Here is a 20,679-nt window from a genome sequence, read left to right on the forward strand (position 1 = left end):
CTTAGTTCTTCTTGTAATTTACCTGAAGTCTAATTTTTTTACTCTTTCTCCTTGACTATCTGTGGGAATTTTGTGGGTTCTTGTCCTCTGGACTGATCTTTTTTACAGCCACTAAGCCTCACTATTTGTGGCCTGTTACTAGTGTTTACTGACTTTGTTCTGCAGATATTTCTCTTGTGGGATTTTTAATTTTTGTTGCTATTATGTTTTTATTTTCTCCCTGATGGAATCACAGTGGGAGTGAAGGAAATAAGGTTAAAAAGTCTCGGAGATCACTGAGGCTAATTTGTGAGCATGCAGACTAAAGTTACTGAAGGGATTTACCTTTTCCAGAAAATAAAGATGAATGTCTAACCCTGTCTAAGAACCTTCTAAAGTAGATATGCTGTCAGATACAGTTTTCCACTGATTGTTTGATGGGAGGTCCTCTTTCCTCCCTTCTCCCACCAGCAGTGTCCATCCCTGCTGGGGTGGTTTTGTACCAACAGCTTCTGTCAGTCCTTGCTAACCTCTTAAAATTATGATGAAAATGAGCCCCAAAGAGAATTGTCCATACAAAAAGATCAAGACAGCCTATTCTGTGGTTGCAGCATTTAAGTCTAATAATATTTCTTAACATTTGATACTTCTACACCTGCTCTGTAAGTAAAGAAAACATTTGAAAATCTGTTCATTCTCCTGCAAGTAGAAATGTAATTTTTTTGCTATTGTTTTGGGCTTTTTTGAGTCCTGAACCTTCTTCAAATGGATTAATTCTGATGGGTATCCTAGTGGCCTATGATTACAACTTCAGTGCTGACTGTTAAATGTACTGAAACATAAACATAGATGAGAAGGGAGGAGTTTTCAAAGAAAGACATTTCCAGTCGCCATGGAATAAAACAAAATAGCTCTGAATGTACTTGGGAGGAGGAGAGGATGCCAAGAAACATAGGGACTTGGTTTTCAGGCTGTTTTTGCTTTATTGTCACAAATTTCTTTTTTTATTATGTAAACCCTGTATGGCTTGGAGGGGAAAAAATTGTACAATTCTTTCTCACAAGGGAAGAGTTTTTAATTTATCTTCCTCAAATGTTATTATGTTCCTCTTACCTTACTTAGATCAGTATCTGTTAAACATATTCGATCAGCCTAAAGCAAGAAGACTTAGCTTTTTGCTGCATTTGTAACAAAAAACCCCAACAAAGCAACCCACCCTCAACAAACCCTCAACAAAACAACAAAAAAAAAGGAAAAATAATAAGTATTTTGCACTGCTGCAAATATTTTAGGAGACATGCTATAATAGAAGCTTAAGATGTCTCAATTAGCGCTTCATTGTTAAATATGACATTTTCGCTTTAAGAAAAAGTATATGACTGATAGCATTCAGATAAGTATTGTAGTTTGTAGTGTTTTACATTCACCTTTATTTGTCAAGTGGTTATTAGGTAAATATTTTTATGTGTGTTTTATGTGCTTCTGTAGGTGCAGGTGTTTGGATTGTATTCAGCGGAGGAGTTTCATGAAACGTTTGACTGTCCTATTAAAGTAAGTGCTTGTTTTAATCTTTAGTAATTGTGTTGTCATCATCTTTAATAACAGAAAGGTCACATTGAATCCAAATGAGAGAGAGAGGAGTATCACTTCTTTGTGATGTTGTTCAAGTCAGTAGAAAATAGTTATCTATCTCAATATAAAAGCTTTTGATCTGGTTAGGCAGGAACAAAGCTGATCTTGGGTTTGTATGAAATATTATTGAGTTTTTCAAACAGAGAAGGCAATGTGAAAGAGAAATTATTCTGTTTCAGCTGTTACCTGTCTGAACATATTGCTTTCTTTGTAGATCTGTGATACAAATTTTGAGGGTTTTGCTAACTGTGAGGTCAATATTTGGCAACCAATTCATATCTGCTAAACGTACCTTGGGATAAAACAATGGGTGATGATGCTGATGTACCCTGTTTGAAGGGAAGATTTCAGTTGTACTCTGTCTGAAGGGAAAACTTCAGTTATACTCTCCTTGAGAGATGTGTGACATCTGGCTGTTGAGGAAGCACCTCTAGTTGATATATGTGAAGATCTAACTTTTTAAAATGAGAATATTTCTTAAAATGTTTCTTGAAAGAGGAAAGGTGGTGTGGGCAAATGATTGCATTTTGCTGCTTGAGATCTTCTGAGGCTGTTAAGTTTCCACACACCTCAGAGGTGATCACTTGCCTCCTAGGGCCCTACTGCTCGTACATCTGTATCTCCCACACTTGACACATAGCAGGTAGGGCAAAGAGACTGTTTAAGGTGTGTTGGTGCTACAAGAGGTCATCCTGCAACAGGGATGGGTTGTGTGTGCCCTGTAGGCAGGTCCACAAGTAGACTTAATTGGGATAACCCTGGTTCATGGCAGTCCTGTTCTGCTGGTCCTAATACTGCTCCCTGCTGTGCAAAGAAAAAAAAGTTGTTGTTCAGTATAATGTGGCCCTCAGTGTCAGGTGTCTGACTTGTCACATGCCATATATTTTTTTTCTTTTCTAGGAAAAATAAATAGAGATATCTGAAACAACTAGGCTCTGCTTCAGAGAAGGAACTTGGCTATAATACTTGGTATTTGGCAAAGGGTTATCTAGTTTAAAAAGTGATGTGGTGCTTTCTGTAAACTCTTGTTTAAGCCAGAATTGTCTTTTCTTTTTTTCATTTTTTCTTCCCCTCCCTTCAGATTGTTGCTGTTCATCCTCATTTTGTAAGATCCCACTTCAAGCAGTTTGTAACAGGAGGGAAGAAGGTAAGCAGTGCAGTGAACTTAGCCTGCCTTTAAACAGCTTTTAAAAATCACTCAGAAGGCTGTGTAAATGAATTTTTAATACCTACAGCAAAGAATTCTACTTTTTCCTTCTCTTTATGCATAGTCTTTCTTAATTAAGACAAATTCTGAAGGTAAGGGGGTGAGAGGAAGTGTGCTTTTTATGTTAAAAGCATGCTGCAACAAAGTGAGCTTCAGGGTGGAAATAGTTCCATCTACATTTGTTGGTTTTTTTCCAGTAAACAACCCCAAATCTCTAAATCAGTTCTTATTTGTGGTGTGAGATTTTTTGTTTGTTTTAAGAGTAATTCAGGGGAGGTGTTGTTGGAATAGAACAGCCATGTTTTTAAGTATTTGTATCTGTGTAGTTTAAGTCTTCTACTTAGAATAGTTGCTACTTTAAATGTGCATTAGGTGTCTTATTAGTGTGGGGTGCAATTCTGACCTCCAGATCACAGCTGTTTCCAATTCCTAGAAGTATTTTCTACCACGTTGAATATTTTCAGTCAAAATGTGAAAAGTTTGATTAGGAACAGTGTCTTGGATTCATGGAATTTTCCTGTTGCCTTCTCTTATGAATTAAGGATGAACAATCCTCACTTACAGATGCATCAAACTGAATGCCATGGCTCTCCCTTGCCAGTGTGTAAGAAATGTAGACTTCTAGTGCTGAACTTAATTTTCATTAACAGTTCAGTACATTTCAAAGCATAGCTGTGCTCTAGTCTGCTTTTTAAGTGGCGTGTATGCTTGACAGCTTTTGCTGCCTGGTCGGAGTTGGTGTTGTCCTTAAAATAATGCACAGTCAGTGTATGTCTTTGTCAGCCACCAGTTTGTGAAGCTTTTTAGTGCTGATAAAAGGAGTATGGAAAGAGAGAAGCAGAGAATTAATAGAACAGGGCTCCGTCAGGTGGTAAAAGAGCTTGCATTCACCTGATGCCGAACAGAAAAAAACATCAGGGAGTTAACACATTCTCTTTGGTTATCTTTGATTACTTGACAGGTTGTTTTATATTCTGTCCTCTGGGGAATGGTATACTCATTCTTAATGCATTCATTTTTGTTGAGAAACTTTCCACTTCAGGAAAACTTTAATTGACATCTTAACATAAGATATTTAGCATTGAAATAAATGTCCCTCGGCACCTGTAATTTGATTTTGTTGATACATAAAACCAAAAAATAAAACCTGTTAGCCTTCTGGTAGAAACCCTTTCCCTTTTCTCTTTTCCTCCAAAGGGAGCATATGTGCTTCTGTAAAGGTAGCAACAAATTCTTTGTGAAAATTCAGAGAGTTAAATTCTCTCTATGTATTTATCATTTCTTCTGATCCAAGAAGAAAAAGGCCTTGAAAAACATCCCTGCTTTTTATTTAACCTCTACTTTAAGGATAAAGCCAAAGAACTATATGGGGGCAGTAGGCAATAGGGAGTTGGTCTGCCAAAGCGTGGAAAATCAGGCTAAAGCATACCACCTCAGGCTGCAAACCTCAGTCGCCCTCCTTGTGCCTGGAGGTTGTGTAGTTGGGTGAGCTCCTTCAGTGAGGGGGATGGGACCTCCTGTGGCTCCTGAGGTCTCTGCACTTTTAGCCTTAGTGTGGACTCAGCAACATCATAGCTGATCGTGATGGTAGTGGTGGAAGCTTCATAGCTGCCTGTGGTGGGAGGCATGCTGCCTGTATTTCCCACCAGCACCAATGGAGGGAAAGCAGTAAGGACAGAGGTAAAGCTAACCTCATCAAGCTTAAGAGAAAAAGGTTTGTTTAAAACACTCATGCTATGACCCTTGCCTGAGCTGCATTGAAAAACATAGTGTGTGAACTTAGCACCCAAAGGGTTGTGGAGTCTTTGTTTTTGTTGTTTTGGGACATGATGGCAGTAATGCATTTAGTGTTTTAAATGTTGGGGGGTTTAAAGATGGTTTACTGTGATAATTTGAGGAGGTAAAAGCACCTTGAATGAAATTTGGTCCCTTCTTCAACCTCCCGTAGTTGCATTACAAACATGATTATTGTCTCAGAATACAAGAAGGATGTTATTGATTTCCTACCTGAGTTTTATACTGAATTTGGTTTACAGTCAAACCAAAGAAAGAAGCTATACCACACGTGCACATAAGAATCAAGATCTTGCCCCCCGCAACCTTAGCACTCTTGTCTCCTTTCTAAATAACACACTTTAATATCTGCTTACTACTTTTATAGCCAATCGTCTGCCTCAGTAGGATCCTTAGTCAGTGCAGTGGGGGTGCTATAATTGTAAGATACCACCTTCTGTAATCTTTTGAGAAGTATACTGTTCTTCATAACAATATCAAATGTATTTAAAAGACCAGTTTTCAGTTCATAGAGAATTCTGAAAATGGTAAAGGTGAGCAACAATCCCTTTGAAAAAGAAATGAGGGGGATGGAAGCTGTGGGGATGCTCAGTGCAGGTCCTTGCTTCCCAGCACAGGTGGGTGAATTGTTGTGTGATGCTGAGATTTGCCAGGTCTTACAAACTCAGCTCAACATAAAACTGACTTGAGAGCAGTGATCCCTGGGGTAACTGTGTAAATCATTGCAGGCTGTTGGAAGCTTAACTCTACTGTGCATGTTTTTATACAGTTGCTTAATTAGGCATGTACCGCAGCGCTTTAAGAGCAATTTTTTTCTCAAAATTGTATTATGAACTGATTAAATTGTTTATAAAGCAGTAGTTTTTGAAAGTAAAGCACTTTGATTAGGCTTAGGATAATATAGTTCACTTCTATTTTGAGCTGGAAAGCATTTTTTTCACTTTTCTTTTTTCCCCAATGAATGAATATTATCTGTACTTAGAAACAAGGCAGGTGCTGTGGAAATGTTGATGTGATCACAAGGAGGAGCAGTAGGTACCATACTAAACAGGTGCTTTCCTGCTTCCCTCCCCCCTGTCTCTTCAATTAACTACAACACCATTGTGGTGACTTGGCAGATGATGGTAACCCTGAAATAATAATACTGTATATTCTAAATAACAGGCCAGTCCTGTCCAGAGAAGACAGTACAGCTTCAAAGCAAGGGAAAAGACAAATACTGTGCTATTGAAGGCCATAACCTTCTATGTTTTAAAGAAGGGTCTAATCTTAAAAAATAACAGGGTAAAAGCACCTAAATGAGGGTGGCAGAGCTGAAAACAAGGTATTCTTAAGTTAACTGGTAAGAGCACTGGTCTTTCTCAGCACATCAACTAAATGAATGCTATTGCAATGTCCAGGCACCCATTATATCCAGAGGGTTAAAGAGGCAGAACTAACAAAGAGAGAGACTGAAGGATATTTCAGTTCCAGAGTCAAGACTGGATCACTTCAGAACCAGCTACTGCATCTTATGTAAGGATAACTTAGAGCGAGACAACTGGGGGTTTCTTTCTTGGCAGAGGCATTGATGAGAGTCTCTGTTTCATGGTTTTATTAACGTCAGTAACCAGTTGCAAAGTTTTTGGCAATAAAATTCTTAGGAGAGTGAATCCTCTGAAGTGGTTGAGTCACTCTGCCAAATCTGTGCTAATGAAGGTTCTTTGGAGAGTTCTCTACCCAGCATGGTATTGGCGACTCAGCATGATAAAGCAAATGAATTTTGAAGTCAGTGTGAGAGTAAGTTATTCAGTGTCTTAAAGGACTGAGCCTCCTCATTTCCCTAAAACATGCATTTTGTATATTAAGTGCTGATTTGAATACCCAATATGAAACCTTTCAATGGCTAGGGAACCAAGATAAAACTGAAAATTTACTCTGTGACTGAATAGAGCACAGCAGTCTCATTTTCATATCAGTTTGTGTCTATATCTGCACTATATATTCGTATTATATATATATGATGGAAGTGGATGTAAAGACCTATTTTTAATGATGCATCAAAAGATGTGTTGCCAGCAGATTGACAGAGGTGATTCTGTCACTTTGCTCTGGGAAGACCTCACCTAGAGTACTGCATCCAGGTCTGGAAGTTTAGATATAGGAAAGACAAAGAGCTGATGGAGCAGGTCCAGAGTTGGGGCCACGACGATGATCAGGGGACTGGAGCACCTCTGCTACAAAGACAGGCTGAGGGAGCTGGGGTTGTTCAGCCTGGAGAATGAAGGCTCTGGGGAGACCTAACAAAGACCTTCCAGTACCTGAAGGGGGCTTACAAGAAGGATAGAGAGAGATGAGAGGCAGTGGTTTCCAACTAGAGAAGAGCAGATTTAAGCTGGATGTTAGGGAAAAAATGTTTACATTGAAGGTGGTTGAGCACTGGAACAGGCTGCCTAGGGAGATGGTTGAGGGCCCATCCCTGGAGATATTCAAGGTGAGGCTTGACAGGGCTCTGGACAACCTGGTCTAGTTGAGGATGCCCCTGATGACTGCAGGGGGGTTGGACTAGATGATTTTTGGAGGTCCCGTCCAACTTGGGTGATTCTGTGATTCTGTTCTCTGATTCTATGATTTAAATTCCTTTCCCCTACAGGTGAAGTAATGTCATAGAGAAGGGATAGTGATTGCAAAAAAGGCAAAAATTGGGAAGAGAAATAGCATTCTTGGGGATCTGCAACTGCTGGTATGGGTAGTAGAATGTATATGTTAAAGTCAGGTCTACCAGGGAACGTCTTAGGGTTGATTATTGTGGTGTTGTGGTTTTTTTTAATTGTCTACTTTTTAGCGTCAGCAGATGCACTTTGCTTTGTGAGTAAGTAGATGACCTTTACCTCTGAACTCTGCGATACATACTTCATAATAACTGGTTGGACTACTTTGACAAATTATTAAATTGTCAGGATGCTGTTTGCAGCACAGTCCATTTTTAGAAAGCAGATAGTCAGCTGTTTGGCATTATGTCGGGTAGAAGAGTACCAGACAAGAAAGGCAGATTGCTTTGTAAGCTATAAAATGTCACTCAGTAAATACTCAAAGGTCTGGTTTAAGTGAAGAAAGAGTAAATACTATGGCAATTTCTGTCCATGTATTGGATAATTTACCATAAGCAGGAAACAAGCTGTAGCAGCAAGCAAGCCATGCTAATACACGTCTGTGATTTGCTTGATACGTAGTGATGTGCTGCTGCCTTCATAAGCAGATTATTTGGCTTACATTTCTTCTTTGTTATTATTTGTATGTGCATTTCACCTTTATCATGAAACCAAAAACATGCTCCTTGTGCTGTAACAAATAAATTTGGTTTGTGTAAAGGGAGAATAGATCATAGTGTATGTAGCTGTGTGTTTTGCAAATGTCTGTGTAGAAAACTTTTTTCATTGCCTGAGGTGGCAGGCAAAGAGGATCTAAATATATGAAATGTGTGAGAGCTGCTGTCTCTGCCTGCAAGGCTGCAGACTTGCTTTCTGAGGTGTTAATTCTGTAGCTGTTTGTGAATAGGCGACAGCTGGAATCCAGCAGTTGAGTTATTAAAAGTACAGCCTAATAAAAGTCAGTTGGCATTGTTTGTATTAAACATCTCAAAATTTCTAGCTTCTTTGTGCATGAACAGGGGCAGCAGCTCCTGTTTTGTGTCTCGCTTGCCGTTCCTTACTTCTCAGTGCTGTTGTCTGCCAGTGCCTCCTTGCTTGATTTCCCTTGACTGCACCTCCTGCCCGCCCCTCCATCCACACCTCGGCTCCTTAGACACCAGCATTTGGTGACGGTATTTTGAAAATTCATCTTCAGTTGAAAACTTGAGGTTTACATTATTCTCTGCCTCGTTTCAGCTCATCCAGTCCATCACCATTCCAAACAGAAGTGATAATTTTTTATTGTCACTATATATTTTCCTAGGGATGCACGATTGAACAGTAAGTCTTCATGTGGCATGCTGTTCTGTGTTACTCTCAGGTATCTGTTAATCTTGGCTGTGCCTGTAAATGTTTGGTTTATGCTGAAAACAATAAATTTCTGTAGTGATCACTTGTAACCATGGCAGTAGCGTTTTAGATTTTTGTAATCTTGCCTAGCTAAGGGGAGAGTTGGTGACACAGGTACCGAAAACCAGAATAAATGCCACAGGTCAACACATCTTCACACTCAGGCAAACAAAGAACAGGACAAGGAAAATACAGGAAGTTTTTTCCTAATTTTTATTTTGTGAAATACAACCTAATCCAGCAGTGCTGCAATGGGGAAAGGTGACTCTTCAATTACAATTTGAAGTCTCAGCCTTTTTCGTCCGCAAGACTCCTCCAGGTCTTTGCAGAGAAGGTGCTCTGCTGAAACAAAGTAAGGATGCTGTGCTAGGTGCTTCAGTAAAAGTGTGTTCCCTTTGAAATTTTTCACTGTGTAAGGACAGACATCTTTTATTTCTGCATTTTGAAGGTGGTATTTGGTAGTGGGATGAAATTGAATTGAATTGCTTCCCTGTATTGATACTACCAAAGCTGCAGTCATTGGCATCTTTGTTCAGAGGATTGTGAATTCCTGTACATAATGACAGGGATTATATGTAATTAGTGTTAATGCTAATTGCATGAGAGGCTCCATTAAATCCAAGGACTAGGCATGCACTTTAGTGCATGCACTTTAAAATAGAGTTTTGAGCTGTTTATGGAGGAGGTTAATCTCCTGGTAGGGAAAAATACAGAGAGATGTATTCACTGATCCAAGAGAATTATATCCACTTGTTTTCAAAACCAAAAAGTGTCGTACACCATCCTCTTGTCTCAGGCATTTCAGTCTTTTTTCTTAACAATCCAGTGGACAAACATAAGCAGTTAAGAAGGCTTGCAAAATAATAAGTAGTGAACTATCAGAAGATTGCACTGTATGTCACTTGAAGTCAGAATTTATTTTATTTTAGCTATATTACCACATTGTGGTACATGGAAGAGATGCTGGAAGTGTGTTCTAAGCAGTACTGTATTGTAACAAAGGTCTATAAAGATTTAGCACAGCAAATCACAAAAGAGAATACAAACTGTATTGCAGAGAATGTAACCAGATGGGTTTGTGGCTTCTGTTGAAATGTAAGTTCTGTGAATGCTGACTGCCAAAATATGGGTTTTGTGGGAAACAAAGCCCTAAAATATTTTTCTTATCCCAAAACGAGAGTGAGGTGGGAGGAGGAGCCCCTCCAGAAAGGGCAGATTTTGGTTGTGTGTCTAGCTTCTCTAAAGTTTTAATTGGCTTTCTAGTACAGTAAACATTTCAGTGTGAAGACAGAAAGGAAGACTAAGAAATAAATTAGGCTGCTGGTTTTGAGAGAGATGCATTCAATAGATACCTGTTCCAAAATGCAGAGCTCAGTTCTGGGGTCCATAACTCAGTTCCCAGGTGTCGTTGCTGCAACAGACAATAAAAAGATCACATCATGTGTATAAATAAAATGCAGATAATTGCATTGCAGATAAATTAGTAAAGCATGTTTGGAGATTTTTATTTTAAACCACAGTGTTGAGTGTCCTTTGGCTTCAGTTCTGGGCCTATTGTACTTGCTGATACAAAACAGGGAATTCTGGGTACTGCAATGATTCAGATTCACTTTTCAGCTCTATTGCAGGCAGTATCAGACTGTTGTCTTCTACTGCCTTGGTCTGAAATTTTAACTAAGCACGTGCTTAGAGCTGACCATAGACTGAAGCAGGATTTTTTAATTCATTTCCTCTTCATGTGATTCTTTCTCAGATTAGTTTCTTTACAGTTTCTTGCTTAGGTAGAGAGTCATGAAAAAGCATGATGTTCACACACCATGAACAGTAACACAATGGCTACAAAGTGTCATTTCAAGCTTACTCTGCATCTTCATGTAATAAATAAACTTCAATCGTGATTCAATCACAAGCAGAAAAGATTCAAAGTTCAATTAATATAATTGGCATCAGCCAGTTTTAACATTGTACATCACCCACATCAGTTTTCATGGCCTTCTCCAGTAAGTCCAGATTAAACACTACCTTTACTGGCTTGCATTGGAATAAGCATCTAAGTGACAGTTCTTTATCTGTTGAACCTCTGCTTAGGCATTTGTAAACTAGGAAAAACGGGATTTTTCAAGTCTGCATTAGCAGAGCATTTATTTTTAGTGACATTCTTAGCTTCTGAGCAGTGCTAATTAGTTTAAGCTGAGGGCTGCTCCTGTGTTTCATATCTACCTGACAGCCTGCTAATGGATTTTCCTGAAGACTGTGGATCCTACCCCTGTTCTGTGTCGTGTCTTGGTTGCTGTAAAATGCTGTATTTTCTAAGAGTTTTATTAGGTGACCCTTTGTAGGTGGAAAAAAACAACCTAGACTGTCTAAAGGGTGAGCCTTCATGTCAGCATTGTGTAGGATTGAAAGTTATTTTGGGTTAAAGTGGCAAGAGTGAGAAATTTGGTGTCTGCAGGACGCTTCACCCACAGGAAGTTTCTGATAGACTCTCCTAGATAGGGACTACTTGAAACTTTTAAAGAAATTCCTTGTCTTTGGGGGCCATCTTGTGGCTTTAGGAGAGACAGGCAAGACTGTGTAATTGCTGTTAAAAATCCCCCCTTTTGTTAAAAGACGTTATTTTATACCACTAGTGCCTTACTGTTTGATGGATTTATGCAAAAAAAAAGGCCTGGGAGACCATGTATATAAAAAGCACCTACAGCTGGACCTAAGACAGGAAATATTATTAACATAGGTGCTCGATTTAGCTTGTTAGAATTGCAACAGTCCTTGCAGGTAGTAGTTTTGTACCTCTTAATGGTCTTTGTCCACTTGTGTGAGGTTCAGGTTCTGCATGTGTTTGTGCATGGGAGCTCAGGTTCAGGATACTCATGCAGTAATTGGCAGGACATAGAGTATAGTCTTTGTAGGTACTTCAGCTTCTTATTTAGATATCCCTCCAAGCACTGCACTTTGCATCACTCAAAGGTATTCTGTGTTAGAATCCTATTAACTAACTTCCTGAAACCATTCAGGAACTGGTAAAAGAGTAAGACTGTTGTACAGACTGTATGTAGCTGGGTTTTTCTTTGCTGCTGCAAAGCATTTTGTAACATCTATACAATTAGATATGCTAAAGCACCTTCCTTACTTGCAGAGCCCAGGATTCCCAGTGGCACTGGTTTTACAATCAGCAGTATTTGTGGTACAGTGCAGTTTGCATCTGCAGGGCTAACAAACAGCATCTCTGGAGCACTGTGGGTGGGCATGTAGTTCTCCTTAGGGTCAAGCAAAAAAATAAGGTCACAGGCTGGGGGGACTTAAATAATTTTCTTTTCTACCTGTTTTTTTCATGGAAGAAGGAGCCTCTCAGGTCAATGAATAGATATGAAGAGGCCAGGTTTCTTTACCAGCTTTCTGAAGTGTTGTCACTAGTGTGCTATAGGCTTAGGTTCTCTAACGACTTAATTTTTTATCCTTAAAAGGATACTTACTATTCTTTGGAAAAAATTGATGGAAGGCCTGCTCATTAATATTATTTAATAAAATAACTTGAATTCTGCAGCACACCACATTCTCCATGCATATGTACTTATGAAAATGTTTTATTTTACTTTATTGTGTCATAGGTGTGTATTTTTAATTGGCCTTGAATCCAAGCAGAATAAGGGATAATGATGCAAAAAATACCTCCTAAGTTTATGTACAGAAGTGTCAGAGAAATATTTCTTGTTGCACTTTTCCGTAGTTGCTGTTATACGAGAGAGGTTGGATGAATAGATGGAAGCCTTCGGTTTTACATGAAGGGGAAGGAAATATAAGAAATGTAAAATGGAGAGGACACTTAATTGCTTGGGCCAATAATATGGTAAGTATGTCACCTCAGTTCAATGAACAAAAATCCTGCTGCATTGCACTGATACTGAAAATGTTTCAATGTTAATTGCCAAAATAGGCCTTTCAAAAATGGGACATTTGAAGAATCAAGTATAAAAGGTGTTAAAGGATGGTGTTTTATATCCCATCTCTTCTAGCATTTGCTGTTGGCATTGTTTTCCATATGGTTGCTACTTCTGAAGAGATTAAGAAAAGTGACTGCACATACCACTGTTGGGAATAGTCACTGCTGTACACTGTTGTATGGCAGAGTTTTTGACCAGTGCAGTTTATTGAAGCAAAATGTGTGAAGAAGGGCTGCCAGTGCAACTCTTCTTTATACAAATAATAGAATATTGCCAGTCCCTGAAAGAAGAAAAAAATCAACGAAGATGTCTGGATTTTCTAATATGCACTTCTAATGTTGCAGATTGTAATAAAAACAAAGAAAGAGTAGCAATTTCTCATTTTGGTAGGTCAGTAGAAAAGACTAGACTTAGGAGAAAATAGACCCTTTTTGCTCTAAGTGCAATTCATATTTTAGAAGGAACTGTTGCTTTCATGCTGAGTGTTGCAGTTCACCTATCACTGTATATCTAATTGATGGGTCAAGGTCTGTGTTTTAAAGCTCAAGAGTGAGGGATACGTTTTTAAGTGTGTATCCTGCCTAAATTCCAAACTCTTATTTTAAAATGTGCTGAAAGTATTTTTGAAATACAAGCTTTTTTCCCTTCTGCTGCTTTTCCCTCTTGAAGAGAAAGCTTTATTGAAATATTTTAAAGCCATTGTTCTTTCATTCCTCTCACAACCAGTTTTATATGAAATTGTTACAGATGAGCTTCTGTTTATTTAACCTCCTTTAATAACTGCATTAGAATTGAAACTTCAATGAGTGCTTGATTGACCTATCATTACCTTTTTAAAGGATTTGTTCTTTTCAGAGCCATACAATTAAAATATATATTCTAGGTGAATCTGCTGGGAATAGATAGGACAGTTCCCTAGAGGTGATGTGCCACATCAGAACACAGAATACTAATAAAATGTTGAGAGCCATCTGTCAGAGACAAAAAGCCATGGTCAGGGCCTATCTTTCAATGAAAAATGAAATGACACTTGCCCTCAGAAAGATTAATATATTTGGTTATTGGCCTTTCCTTTCCCCCTTTACCTTTTTTAAAAAATTTCCATCCTCTGGAAAGCTTTTTTGTTCCTTTTTTTCTTTCATAACCTTACTTCTTACTGCCTGTGCATGGCTACCTTGGTTTTGTTTTCTTACGCCTCTGATGGGTTTTTTTGGGCACGATTTTATGTGAGGTTTTTAGATGTTGGGTATTCTGAGGTCATTTAGGCAAGGTCTAATTCTGCTTGTCAGATGCTCGAGGAACCCATGTTTTGTGCTGCTCTTCTCCTTAATCCATGGCCAAGAGTGGAAGTATTACAAACTGAGATACAAAGGAACCAATCCTTAGAGATGTTTTGCTGCCTACCTTCTATTTGAACTGGGTTTTTTTTTCTCCTTCATGGTAGGAATTTGAGTGGAAGTTCTCTCAGTTCATAATGCAAATGACATAACTTTAGAGGATCTTATGCTATTGATTTGAAAGGTATTTTAAACATAAGCTATTCTGTCCCATGTAGGATGTGACAGGTTGGACTCGATGATCTTTGAGGTCTCTTCCAACCTTAGTGATACTGTAATACTGTCATATGTGCTGCCACGTAGAAAATCAGAAGGTATGATATGGATCAGCATTATCTGAAAACCCAAGTGGTAAAATTAATAAAAGACAACTTACCTTTATTAGAATAAACCTTTATTAGAATAAACCAAACCAGGTTGGAAGAGACCTTCAAGATCATCGTGTCCAACCCATCAACCAATCCAACCCACCCAAACAGCTAACCCATGGCACCAAGCACCCCATCAAGTCTTCTTCTGAACACCTTCAATGACGGCGACTCCACCACCTCCCCGGGCAACCCGTTCCATAGCGCAATCACTCTTTCTGTATAGAACTTCTTCCTAACATCCAACCTGAACCTCCCCTGGTGCAGCTTGAGACTGTGTCCTCTTGTTCTGGTACTGGGTGCCTGGGAGAAGAGACCATCATCAGCCTGTCTACAACCTCCCTTCAGGTAGTTGTAGAGAGTGAAGGGAGGTTGTAGACAGGCTGATGATGGTCTCTTCTCCCAGGCACCCAGTACCAGAACAAGAGGACACAGTCTCAAGCTGCACCAGGGGAGGTTCAGGTTGGATGTTAGGAAGAAGTTCTATACAGAAAGAGTGATTGCGCTATGGAACGGGTTGCCCGGGGAGGTGGTGGAGACTTACTAAACACACAGTTCAAGCAAGACTTCAAATTTTATTGGATGAGCTTAGAAAACACAAAACATAAGCTCTTTGTTTATCACACCCAGAGATCTGGTTGCTCTTGACCAGAGAGATGCCAGTAGGAGTGTGTTCCATGCTCACAGTTCTTCAGTGACAAAGATCACTGGGAAAAAAAAAACAAAAACAAAACAACAGGCTGGCCCACCCCCATAGCACTTACTGCCCCTTGTGGTTAAAAAAAGGACAAAAGTGTAGCTGGGGACATAGAAACTCATGGGGGTGGGGGGGGAGGGGCGGGGGGGCAGAGGACAGGAACAGGCAGAGGAATCTTTTAAAGCAGTTTTATTACTAGAAAAATCCTAACAGGGAATGTCATCCTGGATGCTGACCTTTGAAGGTCCCTTCCCTCCCCATTTCTGTGATCATGAGAGTTGTTCTTTAAGCTCAGTGAACAGAAAAAAAAAAAAAACAGCTAAAATACTTTGTTTTATTTTCAGGACTTTTGTTTTTAGATCTCTAAGAACAAGCCATTACCTAATGCAAAATTAATCTCCATTTTGCTATTGGATAGGCTATAGCTCACCTCATCTGCATGGTATGGAAAGATCCAAATAATCACTCTTTTTGTCTCTCTGAAGTAATTTTAATTTTCTTTTAATTACACTTTTTGTTCTGTTAGGTTAGGAGATTCCCTGAGGAGGCAGTGAAAAAATCACAGCGTACAAACCCCAAACATCACTAAAATTTTCTGGTTTAGTATAAGAGTATAAATGCATTTCTGGAGAAGTATAGATTGGCTTAATCTTAATGAGCTGTTGCTTCACATCTTTTTTTTTTTTCCAGGGTGGAAATTTCTCCTTCTCTACAGGAGCTGTTGTGGAAGACCCATGTTGTTTTCTTTTTGGTTTTGTTTCTCTATTATTAACACCAGCCCAACAAGGTTCATGACTGGAGTTGCTAATCTGCCGCTCGTTCCTTATTACATCTTTTCATTTGGCATGTGAACTTTAAAATATCTAACTTCCTCTAACCCTGTTGTCCCTTCTGTCACCTCCTGGGCTAGATGAGTCTTTGTATCAACAGCTTTTTCTGTTGGCATGCTCAGCCCTACTCTGAAATTACTCCAATGACTACCAATGACTACCTTAGCATACAAAATGATATGGGATGTGGCGAGTAGGAGTTTGTCACAGTAAATAAAGTTCTCTTGTATTTAAACTTCTAGGGCGTGAAGATACTTGACATGATCTCCAAGCAAAGGATTACCAACGTGCCTCGAGATGACATAAGCCTTCGCCCAGATATGTATCCCTGCAGCCTTTGCTGGAAGGATAATTTAACGCTGATTATTGGCTGGGGAAATTCAGTAAAGGTGCAATTACCTGTCTTTGTAATAAATGCTAGCTGTTATCACAGGCAAACAGAGGATTATTTCTAAAAAGCAAAGACAATCGAAAAAAATAGAATTTAGTTTGACTACAGCATGCGGAATGCCTGCTGCCATAGAAATGTCATTGGACTGACCCTCGTAAGGAGGAGGAGGAGTGATAGATACCCAGCGGTCAGACAGATCTCTCTGTGTGAGCATGCAGCACATGTAATCCTCAGGGACACTTCTCTCCTCTGTGCCTTGCAGAGATTTCCTCTTTGGAAAGCTTTTAGTGAGCTGTTGAATTAATTTCATTTGATTAGCATTAAGGAAGAACAACTTACTCTGTGGTATTTTTGGAGGGGATTGTTCTGAGGGCTGAAGAGGTTATGACTGCTAAAACAGCCACATGATTTCAGTCAACTATGGGGGGGGGAAAATGGGGTGGAGTAGAGAGATGGGCTGCTTGGGGTTTTGTTCTGCTTTCAGCAGGGAACTGGCATTTCAAACTTGTGCACTGCGGACTGACTATGATTTGCTCAGACCAGTACCTGACAGGAGTTTGTTACAAGCCTGTTAGCTGTTTTCTAATAACAGACTGGCACATCTCTGCACAGTGGGAAATTAAAAGTGCACAGTAGGACTAGATGGAGAGGGAGGGTCAAGTGAGGTAGGTGAAGCGTGAAAAGCTTTTGGAGCATCAAACTTAGAGCTTAACAAATGAGGAGATTTGTTCTAAACTTGGCATCTGTCCTTCCCCTTGGACTAGGCATGCTTCATGACATTTGGGTTACTTGCATCTCTTTATGTGTACACACTGAAATTGTAAGGTAGTGAGACACACAGGGTGAGAAAACACCGAAGTCACATATATACTACAATGAAGAATTATAGTAGGCGAATGCTTTGGGATTTCTCTCATGTGGCCCATGCTCCTTCTCCTCCAGCATATTTATAAGGCTATGGACTACAGCTACAATTTTCTTGTCTGGTTTTCTTCTTCAGTTATGCATCATGACTCTTCCAGAGCCTGGTTTGGTTTGGTTTTATTTTTGAAATACAGAAATTTGTGTCTGAGAATGCCTTAATAAAAAAAAACAGGGGAGTTTCTGGGAAAAAGTTGGTGTCATTTTAGGAATTGTGGTTTGTTCAGCATCATAATGCTCCAAATCTGTTTTCTAGATTTGCTCAGTAAAAGAACGGCATGCCAGTGAGATGCGCGACCTTCCAAACCGCTATGTGGAAATAGGTATGTTTGCACAAGTTCATAGAATCACAGAATGCTTTGGTTGGAAGGGTCCTTAAAGATCACCCAGCTCCAACCCCCTGCCATGGGCAGGGACGCCTTCCACTAGACCAGGTAGCTCAGGGCCTTGTCCAGCCAGGCCTTGAAGACCACCAGGGAGGGGGCATCCACAACCTCCATGGGCAACCAGTTCCAGTGTCTCACCATCCTTACTGTCAAGAATTTCTTCCTAATATCCGATTAATTCTGCTCTCCTCAAGCTTCAATTCATTCCCTCTCATCCTATCTCTAGAAACCCTTATAGAAAGATCCTTCCCAGCTTTCTTGTAGGCTCCTTTCAGGTACCAGAAGGCCACTATAAGGTCTCCCTGGAGCCTTCTTTTCTCCAGGCTGAACAGCCCCAACTCTCACAGCCTGTCCCTACAAAGATATCTATTGTTTTTAAAAATTGTATAAGCTTATAAGGTCTGTTTTCCCATTCTAGCCTGAAAAAGCTATTGCAGTTCAGAGTAGCTTAAGTATCTTCTTCTTTTTAAGTTGATAAGATTGTTATAATGTCCTCCTGCATAGTTTGTTTGGGTTTTTTTGGTATTTGTAGAGACTCTTAAATTCTGTGGTCATGTAAAATTAGAGATCCTTGAGTGAACTGTGAATGTGTTAACTTACCCTTCAAGCAGATTTCTAGATAACTTGTTTTTTTATCATCTTGGTTAAATAATGATCAGTGTAGTGGTAAGGAGAAAATAGCCCCTATTTTATTCAACTATGACTACGTTTCTTATAACTCTTCTTATCTTTACTAAAAAAATCTTTTGAATACAGTGCTAGAAAATAATTTTGTTGCAAGTTTTTCCTTCTGTGATTTATGTTCTCCTTTGCTTTCTTATTTGTGTAGTCTAGGTGATGTGAGTAAATGTCAATTGTTGCTGATTAATGGGAAAGCTTACACGTTAAGTAAAGCTTGAAGTGGAATGTACAGGAAGTATGGAGGGGAAGAGGGGACTTAAAGTCATGAATGAAAGGACATATCTATACAAAGGTAGTTCTGGGAAGATAAACAGACCCTCTGGGATTCTGCAGACCAGAGTAGACCACAGTTTGTAAACTTTGATTTGTCTGTGACTGTAATGACATGAGATTAGATACAAGAGTATGCAAGCAATATCTTGGTTCATGTCAGATTTAGAGTGGTCCATGGCATAGGTGTATACTTAGCTTTCTGATTTCAGCGAAGAACCCTTTAAAACTAGCTTCTGAAAATCAGCTAGGAGACTTGTTAAACCCTATAGTGACAATTAAATGAGACCTGAAAGTGATTTGTTAAGATTACATTGCCCCAACAGACTAATTAACTATGGAATTCTAGGATATTTGAGACAATTTTGTCAAGAAGTTCAGTCTAGAGTTTTCGCCTCAGATCTATATAATATTTTCTATACTTGTAAGTAGCTTTCAGATATTAATTAAATGTGGTTGTTTTCATAGTAAAAAGCCAGGAGAGGCAACTTCTACTTCAGCTACAGTGTGTCTATGTGGAGAGAGCTAGTCTTACCTGACTGTCTTCTGAAACTTTCTTTTGGAAAAAAATAAAGCTGTGATCAGAGTTTTTAGGTGCAGACTTGAAAGTTAAAGATTTTTGTAGAAGTAACTTTTTGATCTTTCAATTTTTAGCCTAAATCATCTCTCAGAATGGCTTGGGTTTTTTTTATCTCATTTAACCTCTTAATGATGTGCTTGAGATTTTTATTTTGTTTTTCAGGTCAAAGCACTGAAACAGCTCTGCCAAATGCTGTCAGCAGCACTCATTGGAACATGGGTATTAGACTGGGAGTGAAGAGAGAGAGAGACATTACTTGTTCAAGTCTCAATATAAATTACAGTAGCTTTTGATGTAGTCACATAGAAGTGCTTCTTGGGAGCTGTCATGCCATAGTATCTATTGCAATTTTATTTCAACTTTACTTTTCAGAGGGAGAGATGGATAATCTGATATTATTAATGGATAGACCAGCAACCAGTATAGTTTTTTTGTGAGACCATCAGCATCCTAAGTAGATGCATAAGCTGGTACTTTCTTTATGCATCTAGTTAGCAGGACAGCTGAATATCCCTCAGGTGTTTTGACTCATATTGGCAACAGGCTTACAAAAAATGGAACCTGTGACACACTATAAATTTTGCCATGTTTAGTGGTGTGGGATTTTTTTTCCCCTCCTACCTGCTTTTATAATTTTGCACCTGGAATGAAAATCAGAAGTGGAGCATGAGACTTCATAGTTGCTTCTTTGCTCATCAGGGTAATAAGTCCTGGGGTCTATTAAAAGGGGTGTGATTCGTAAGTCAAGAGAGGTTTTCCTCTACTCTGCCCTGGTGAGGCTGCACCTGGAATATTGTGTCCAGCTCTGGACCCCTCAATTCAAGAAGGACCTCAGGGAACTGCTTGAAAGAGTCCAATGCAGAGCCACAAAAATGATTAAGGGAGTGAAATACCTTTCTTACGAGGACAGACTGAGGGAGCTGGAGCTCTTTAGCCTGGAGAAGATGAGACTAAGGGGTGACCTCATTAATGTTCATAAATATGTGAAGGGTGAGTGCTGAGAGGATGGAGTCAGGCTCTTCTCCGTGATGCCCAATGACTGGACAAGGGGCAATGAGTGGAAGTTGAGGCATAGGAAGTTCCAGGTAAACATGAGGAAAAAATTTTTTCACTGTGAGGGTGATGGAACACTGGAACAGGCTGGCCAGGGATTTTTGTGGAGTCTCCCTCTCTGGAAATATCCAAGACGCACCTGGATGTGTTCCTGTGTGACCTACTCCAGGTGATCCTGCTCTGGCAGGAAGTTGGACTAGATGATCTCTCAAGGTCACTTCCAACCCCTAATGTTATATGATTCTGTGATACGAAGCCTATGATAATATGGTATTTTTTTGTATCTCAGCAGTTTCAGCTTTACATTCTTTTAGAACCATTCTGAGGGCCTCAAAGTTCTACAAGAGTACCATTGTAAACTGTGACAGTGTTAGGAGACTATAAATGTTTCTTTAGTGGTTTGTAGCCCGGCAAATAAGGAAATGGAATTTTTTTGCATTGCAAGTTAGGTATGTAGGATTCTGTCCTCCTCATCTTCTGATTCTGTCTTGAGACATAGCTATACTTGCTCTGAGGCAGGAAGTAAATACAGTGTCTACCGTGAGGCTAAACCAGACAATCCGTAATGTGAAAAAGTAACCACCACTGAACTG

General features: G+C 39.4%; 1 protein-coding gene across 1 annotated transcript in view; it reads left to right on the forward strand.

The window, feature by feature from the left end:
• VPS41 (VPS41 subunit of HOPS complex) overlaps window positions 1–20,679 on the forward strand; it is a 107,193-nt gene that overhangs the window by 43,761 nt on the left and 42,753 nt on the right. The window contains exons 6-10 of the mRNA XM_068156861.1: window positions 1,468–1,530; window positions 2,693–2,758; window positions 12,359–12,478; window positions 16,047–16,193; window positions 17,373–17,439. Coding sequence (XP_068012962.1) covers window positions 1,468–1,530; window positions 2,693–2,758; window positions 12,359–12,478; window positions 16,047–16,193; window positions 17,373–17,439 — 463 coding nt within the window. The remainder of the gene's footprint in view (window positions 1–1,467; window positions 1,531–2,692; window positions 2,759–12,358; window positions 12,479–16,046; window positions 16,194–17,372; window positions 17,440–20,679) is intronic.

Source organism: Melanerpes formicivorus, unplaced genomic scaffold (assembly GCF_026170545.1).
Source record: "Melanerpes formicivorus ecotype bairdi unplaced genomic scaffold, bMelFor1.0.p_v2 SCAF_35, whole genome shotgun sequence".
In the NCBI taxonomy this organism is placed as follows: Eukaryota; Metazoa; Chordata; class Aves; order Piciformes; family Picidae; genus Melanerpes; species Melanerpes formicivorus.